This window comes from Sceloporus undulatus, chromosome 8 (genome assembly GCF_019175285.1).
Source record: "Sceloporus undulatus isolate JIND9_A2432 ecotype Alabama chromosome 8, SceUnd_v1.1, whole genome shotgun sequence".
Classification (NCBI taxonomy): domain Eukaryota; kingdom Metazoa; phylum Chordata; class Lepidosauria; order Squamata; family Phrynosomatidae; genus Sceloporus; species Sceloporus undulatus.
The window spans coordinates 3,093,353-3,101,266 of record NC_056529.1 but is presented as its reverse complement, the minus strand read 5'-3'; the positions used below and the strand labels follow the sequence as shown (position 1 = coordinate 3,101,266).

At 50.1% G+C, this 7,914-nt stretch overlaps 1 protein-coding gene across 2 annotated transcripts in view; it reads left to right on the top strand.

Moving 5' to 3' along the window:
- Positions 1 to 6,657: 6,657 nt before the first annotated feature.
- The window catches only part of BCAR1 (BCAR1 scaffold protein, Cas family member), a 29,916-nt gene continuing 28,659 nt past the window's right edge, over positions 6,658 to 7,914 (top strand). For both annotated transcript variants that reach the window (XM_042480733.1, XM_042480732.1), the window contains exon 1: positions 6,658 to 6,944. In XM_042480733.1, coding sequence (XP_042336667.1) covers positions 6,933 to 6,944 — 12 coding nt within the window. In that variant the 5' untranslated portion in view covers positions 6,658 to 6,932. The remainder of the gene's footprint in view (positions 6,945 to 7,914) is intronic.

Genomic DNA, 7,914 nt, shown 5'->3' with positions numbered 1-7,914 from the left:
TAGTACAGCATCCTCTGTTTGCAGTGATTTGTGGGCAACAGATGGTTCAGGCCACTATCCCCTGGCTGTCCTCAGATATTGCTGGTGGTTGCCATGATGGGTGGGAAGGAAAGGGAAAAGCGAACAGATGGCTGGGTCTGGACAGGAGGCCATTCCGTCAGTGTTGCGGCTTTTGGTGACCTGCCCCTTTCCCAATTCCATAGCATCTTCTCAAAGAAGCAGAGCAATCTTTTCACTTGGGGCAGATGGCTGGACAGAGAGCCATGAATGTCGCTGGTTCTCCACCCACCTTTTAAAATCTTTGCATTTAATCAGTGGTTTTAGGAAGCGGCTTGGAGGACTAGCATCAGCCCCCAGCAGAGCAACCCATTCCTTTGCTGAAACCAAAGCACAGTTGGCCCTCTGTATCCACGGATTTGTCATCCACTGATTTAACCATCCACCGGCTGACCAGACATTCTCCTTTTCCAGGACATGCCCTACATTTCATCCTTCTGTCCAAGAGGAATTCCAATATGTCTTCCATTTTGACGGGTGGGAAGGAAAAGGAAAAGTGAACAGATGGCTGCGTCTGGACAAGAGACCATTCTGTGGCTTGACTGAGAAGCATGAATTTACATTTATATGAGCGTTTCCAGCTTTTATTCGGCAATGCCCTACCTTTTTCTTGAATGTCCTACCTTTCGCGGCGCTTCTTAGTCATGCTCAAAATGGAAGACATTTTGGAATTCCTCCTGGACAGAAGGTTGAAATGTAGGTCATGTCCTGGAAAAGGAGGATGTCTGGTCACTCTGGGATTAAAACAGTTGTATCAATATAAACTCATGCTTTTTAGTCATGCTCAAAACGGAGGACATTTTGGCATTCCTAACAAAGGTTGTGCCCTGGAAAAGAAGGATGCCTGGTCACCTTGAGCTAAAGACATATCAATATAAATTCATATCAGTATAAATTCATGCTTCTTAGTCATGCTCACAATGGAAGACATTTTGGCATTCCTCCTGGACAGAAGGTCGAAATGTGGGACCTGTCCTGGAAAAGAGGGAAAGTCCGGTGACTCTGGCCACACATGGCTTGAGGGCCACACTTTCTCCCATCCCTGCTGCGTTTCATTTGAAAACCCCGGCTTCCTGACCACTCAGTCATTTCCCTTCGACGTTCTTTAGAACGGGAATGAGTCTGACAAATGCCTAGTGGCAAAGCAATGCAATTTCCCTGAATCCTGGACATGTACTCTTTGGTCAGGACAGCCTAAAATGGCCTTGGCTGTGGGTGCCACATTGTCATGCTTCTGACTCATGTTCTGTTTGTTATCCTCCGTAAGCCTTAAATCCTTCGCAGGAATGCGACTGCCTCGTCATATATTCCCCATCTTGTTCTGCTGAGCTTTTGCAACACTTTTAAGGTTTGCTTTGCATGGAGAGGGGCAGAGGCACAGGTTGCAGAAGGAAACGAATCTAATTTTAATATACGGTACCCACCGACATTTATTTATTCGTTGACGTAAATATCTATATTTTATATAAATGTTTATTGCAAGCTGCTCCGTATACAATATATACAACTCTGTATACAATATATACAATATATGTATTGTATACAATATGTACAAAATAATTTATATACAATATTTATTGGAAGCCGCTCTTGAGATCTTCGGATAAAAGGCGAGAGCCCTTTATCCAAAGATCTCAGAGCAGCTTCCAATAAAAGCAACTTCAAGCAATACATCATTACAAAACTTTCATGCTCTTGGAAGCAATCTGAATATGGAAATGTAAATCCTGAATTAGTTCAGCTTTGTCAAATACTCAAGAAAACTGGGGGGTCTTCTTACCCTGAGCTGCCATTAGATGGTGGACTTTGTTGTCGGTGGAGGTCTCCAGGGAAGTTTATCCGGTTCTGCAAGCTGCTTTTTGTGCATTTGTGCAAATTGTGCAGTATTGGAAAATGCAAAAATTGCTGGCTAATTTTTTAAAGAAAAGTAATGGTAATGCATGGATGGACAGGTTTGCATTTTTGTCATCCATTAGCCTGTTCTTGCTTGCTTGCTTGCAGTGTGTGTATGGTCTCAGAAAGAGAAAAAAGGCACTTGTTTTGCACAGAGAGGGGCATTTTGTGTAAAGTACATTTTACACAAATTACTGCTTAGGTTATCCAAGTTGTCGTTCTTTGTATATATCATGATATGATATGGTTCACTGGACAATGATGCTTAGTAAAGTGGAAGGTTTTAGGAAAAGAGGAAAACGGTATTACAGGTCGATAGTCTATGAAAGAAGCTATGCTTGCCTTGAGTTTGCAAACCTGAGCAGAGCTGTTAACAATAGGGTCTTGTGGAGGCCTCTCATTTGTAGGGTCACCATAAATTGAACCTTTGATAGCATATAACAACAGAAACCTGGACCAGAAAAAAGGGCATCTTGGGGTGCAGCTATACTGTAGAAATAATGCAGATTGGCACTGCTTTAACTGCCATGGCTCCATCCTACAAAATCCTGCATAGTGATCTGTACATAGTGATGGTAAATACAGTGGGTTGGACAAGATAACTTTAGTTCTGTTGTCTCACAAAAGGCACTCACCAAAGAGTGCTGGTGCCTCACAGAACCACAAGGTGCAGGATTTTGTAGGATGGAGCCATGACAGCTAAAGCAGTGTCAATCTGCACTATTTCTGCAGCGTAGATGCACACATATAAAACACATTGCACAGTATAATTCTCCCCGTGTCCTTCCATACAGGGGTCAGTTCACAGCTTTCGTTGTTGGGAATATCTGGGGGATGGGGTGTCTGGAGGATTTGGGGAGGATCGTCGGGGGTTGAAGAAATGGCCTGGGCCCCCAGGTGCCCAAGGGTCACACTTTTCCCCACCCAAGTCGAAGGGAAATTGGCCAAAACAGCTGCCTTTCCACTCCCTGCAAAAGCAGGAGCCGCAGCTGTCAGGAAACCGCAGCGCTGCGCTTGTGCCTCGGCCGTCCGGCTGTTCCATTTTGGGCCTTACAAATGGAAACAAAAATCAGAGACCAACCAACAGCTGTTCTCTATTAGAGCAGCAGAGGAGAAATGGAGTGCATGGCAAGGTCTGGTTGGCCCCAAAGAGGAATCCACACCCAATTTTGTAGAGGGAAGGGAAGCCGGGAAGGAGGACAACTTTGCCTTTCCCATCCTCGACCCACCACCTCCAGTGCAGACCATCTCTGGGTACAGTTTTCCTCAAGGAGGGAGACTTTTGAACCCAGTGCGTGGAGTGGGATTTGGGGAAAGAGCTCACTGAGTGTAGCTTTGCCAGCTGGATGGGGATCCATTCTCCAACAGAAAGTTGAGGGAAGTTTTTGTGGCGTGGGGGAGCTAAACTTTTGTCAGGTCTGGTTGCTTCTGCTCAGGCTGCTATTAAAACAGGGGAGAGGATGCTCCGGAGTCCAGAAGCAGCTCCAACATTTGGAGGTCCAGAAGACCAGTAGCAATGTAGACTTCCAAAACAGAAAGAAAGAAAAGGAAATGAAAGAAGGAAGGAAGGAAAGAAAGAAAGAAAGAAAGAAAGAAAGAAAGAAAGAAAGAAACTGGAAGTCAATTTATGTTTCTTAAAAAAATTTTGTGACAAAGCAAAGCCAGCATGGTGTAGCAGTTTGAATGTTGAACAGTGACTTTGGATACCAGGATTCAAATCCCCGCTGAACTATGAAACCTGCTGGGTGACCTCAGGCAAGTCACACTCTCTCAGCCCCAGGTCATGGCAAAACCCCTCTGAACAAATCCTGCCATGATAGGTTTGCCTTAGGATCTCCATAAGTTGGAAACAACTTGAAGGCACACAACAATAGCAAACTGCAAAGCATCCCTGCTAACATTTCAAAAGGTAAATTTCCTGATGGCTCAAGAAAAAGGCACTTTGTTCTGGTGGTGCTCAAGCACAAAAAGTTGCACAAAAATACATGTTGCAAAACACCTCATTTCTCCAATGGCCTCTTTTCCCATAGAAAACCACATCTGGTAAGCTGCATTGCCCCACTGCAACTCTCTCTCTCTCTCTCTCTCTCTCTCTCTCTATATATATATATATATATATATATATAAAATTGTCCTATATACATACTGTCTTGCACCTGCTAATTTCTTCAGTATTTGGAAATTTAGCATATGTTAGCGAGGTTCTTAGATCTGGTGCCAGGATGCTACATGCCAAATAGGTAGAATTGAACAATCTGTTCCGAAATAATTCAGCGCCAGTGTAGTGCCCTGAGTATTGGATTATGGAACTGGAAATTAGGTTTCAAATCCCTGCTCAGTCATGGAAACTCACTGGGTCACCTTGGGCTAGTCACACTCTCTCAGCCTCAGAGGAAGGCAAAGGCAAACCCCCTCTTGCTGGGAAAACCTTGGGGGAAAAGGTGGGAAAAGTCTTTGCTTATCTACCAAAAGGAAAATAAGAAAGGGCACCTATTTTCTAGCTTCTCTGGGAAGAGAGTTCTGGAGCCAGGAGAAACCACCAAGAAAGCCCCTACAGTACCTGTTCCTACAGGTGTGTCTGTGAAGGTGTTGGGACAGAGAAAGGGGTCTTCCCAGAAGATCTCAAAGCATGGGGGTCCGTAAGGGAGAACACAGCTCTTCGAATAACCTGAACCCAAGCCACATAGGGCTTTGTATGTCAAAATTCAGCCTGGAAGGGAGCATCAGCCAACAAAGCTGTTGCAACAAGGGGATTGTGTGTTCCCCATAACTAGGCTTGGCCAGACCATCAGCTCCTGTCGTCTCCAAGCCCTGCTCCTGGTACTGCGGGATTTGCTCTGCGTGGGAGCTTTCTGTGCAATGGGTTTGGGTGACAAAAGGACCCTTGTTAGGGCCTAGGTCTTTGCTGGCATTTCTTCTGTCCTCCTTCACAAGGCAGGAGCTCCAGAAAACCAGGAGGCCTCTGTGTGCCAGAGACAGAGGGAGACTGAGCTCCACTGAGAAGAAGGCATTGTGCTCTTTGAAGAGGCACTCAGAAAGCAAGGCTTGAAAGGCAGTGGGAGAGTTTGCTGCATGTCCACAGGGCAAAGAGGCGCATGAATGCAAGGGATCCACAGTGGACAGAGGTCTAAGTAGAAGCTGGGCAAGGACTGGTGTCCCTTTCTCGGTTTGATTGCTCTCTACCTGATAACAACCTTATCTGGGTGAGCCCTCGCTAGTGGTTCAGGAAGAAAGACATAGCAAATAGAGCGTCGACAAGGGTTGTAACAGTTTCAGGATAGTAGTGGAGGAGAAGGTGGCTCAAATAGGACTCTGCAGCCTAAGCATAATGTCCCAGAGCAAACATGCCCAGGGTTACAGGGTTTATTCATCTACTGTTATTCATGCAGGAGAGAAAGACAAGGAGAAATGATGCAAAGGAGCATGGTGCCCAATATGAGTTTTAGGGCTGCTGTTTGAACAAGCTGGTTTGACTTCCTGAGTGGAAATTAGTGGGGGCAATATTATTATTACCATTATTATTATTGTGGCATATGTTTGGTAGGACGGGGGGGGGACACATTGGCACCTCTCTTTCAGAGTAAAACCAAACACAGTAAGAAATCTTCAACATACAAAACCACAAAACAGGGATACCTATGGGTGCCGATGCACAAAATACACAATGCATTATGTATTTTGTACATTTTGGTTGTTCCCCATATGCAAAAGTCTCCCACATGGGAAGCACCCCCTGAGGAGGCAAAGAGCACCTGCGCCAGGATGTAAGGGCAGGGGAGTGGGCAAAATGAGGGCATTGGACACTCGCTCAGCCTCAGAGGATGGCGTGTCAACGCTCCTCTGGAGTCACTTGCCCAGGAAAACCCTGCGACAGGCGTCTCCTGGGGGTCACCATCATAAGCCAATGTGGTTTCGGGGTCTGAGCTGACTGGCATGACCTGGGAGAGCAGGGTTCGAATCCAATCCCTCCAAACCCACTGGGGAAGGGGTATCTAGCCAATCCAATGCCATCCCAACAAGGATGCCTTCTGGGGCCAACCCAAATGCACAAGGAGATGTTGCCAGCTTTCGCAGTCGCCCTGGCTGCTTCTTCCTCAGGCAAACAGGAGCAAGAAAGGAAGAGGCTAGTGCTAGGCCGCATTTTTGTGCTGCTTCGGACTATTCAGGCTCTGGGGAGGGCTGTCTTGGGCAAGGGACCTCTCTCACCTCAGAGGAGGGCAGTGCCCTGTCTCCAGACCCCTGAAGGGGGGAATGCCCTGGCAAGGGACCTCTCTCAGCCTCAGAGGAGGGCAGTGCCCTGTCCTCCAGACCCACTGAAGGGGGGGTGCCCTTGGCAAGGGACCCTCTCAGCCTCAGAGGAGGGCAGTGCCCTGTCTCCAGACCACTGAAGGGGGGGTGCCCTTGGCAAGGGACCCTCTCTCAGCCTCAGAGGAGGGCAGTGCCCTGTCTCCAGACCCACTGAAGGGGGGGGGTGCCTTGGCAAGGGACCCTCTCTCAGCCTCAGTGCCAAGGCTCCTCGGGAGACCCTGCCCTCAGAGAGAGAGTCAGCAAGGAGCTCGAAGGAGCCCAAGAAAGGCTTCCTGGGGACCCCTTCTCCTTTTCCCTGGATCCTGAGGGAGGAAGAAGGAAGAGAGGGAGAAGGAGGAGGGAGGAGGGCCCTTGCTGTCGTCAGAAAGCCTCCCTCCTTTCCTCCCTCCATGACATTCCTGGCTGGGTGCCCGGCAAGAAGAGGCAGCAGAGGCAGCCTGGCTTCCCCCTCCGGAGCCTCCTTTCTCCCTTTCCTTTCCAAATGGAGGAGGAGGAGGAGGAGGCTTGAGTTGCTCGGACCCTTAGGCGGCGCTGCCTCCAGCCTCCCTGGGCTTTCTCCCTGGAGAAGCCGAAGCCAAGAAGGAGCCCAGAAAGAGAGAGGGAGGAGGAGGAGGATGCGCTGAGGAGCAGAGCCCAGCAGCGGAGACCGGCACAAGGGGGGCCCCGCGGGGAAGATGAACTACCTGGTGAGGCCCCGGGGCCCTCGGGGGGAAGGGAGAGGGGCGCCTGGGGGTCCCTCGACCTCTCCAAGGGCGCACAGGCTGCTTCGGAAGGGCTCCCGGGGCCACTTGGGGGGAGCCGGCCTTGGAGGGATTCGGGGGTCCTTGGAGGCGAAGGAGAGGGACCTTTGGGGGGGTTGGCGGGCTAAGAAGGCAAGGAGCCGGAGCGGAGGGGATGGGGGTCTTTGGGGGCTGAGGCACTCGACCTGAGGGGAATGGAGGCGAAGGAGAGGGGCTTTGGGGGGGGGCTTTGAGAGCCAGGGAGCCGGAGGTGAAGAGTTGGGGGGGTCTCTGAAGAAGCGAAAGAGCCAGACCTGAAGGGGGGGGTTGGGGTCTGAGGAGGGAAGGAGCCGGTCCGGGGGGGGAGGCTTGGAGGGGGCTGAGGAGCCGGACTTGAAGGGGGGGGGCTTGGGGGCTGAAGAACTGGAGCTGAGGGGGATTGGGGGGAGGAGCAGGAGCCGAAGGGGGTTTGCGGGGAGCCCCCTTCATCCCCCCAAAGGAGGGGAAAGCCAGCTGGGGGCTCCCCAAACCCTCCGAGGGAAGAAGCCCGCTCCTCGGCCCCTTGGCCCTCCTCCTCCTCCGGGGCTCAGGCCCCCAGGGACCCCCTCCGCTCCTGCTCCTTCGGGCCCTTCTTTCGCCTCTCGAGGGAGGAAGAGGCCCAGGCTGAGTGCTGGGCTCCTCCTCGGAGGGGGCTGGCTGGGCGGCAGCAGCAGCAGGAGCAGGAGGAGGGAAAGGCTCCGGAGGCTCTCTCTCTATTTGGGGGCTAAGGAGGGGAAGCGGCACCAAGTTCCTTCCTTCCTTCCTCTCTCCCTCCTTCTCTTCCTCCCTTCCTCCCTCTCTTCTTTCCTTCCTTCTCGGCCTCTCTCCCTTTTTCCTCCCCTGAGAGAAATAATAATAATAATAATAATAATAATAATAATAATAATAATAATAATAA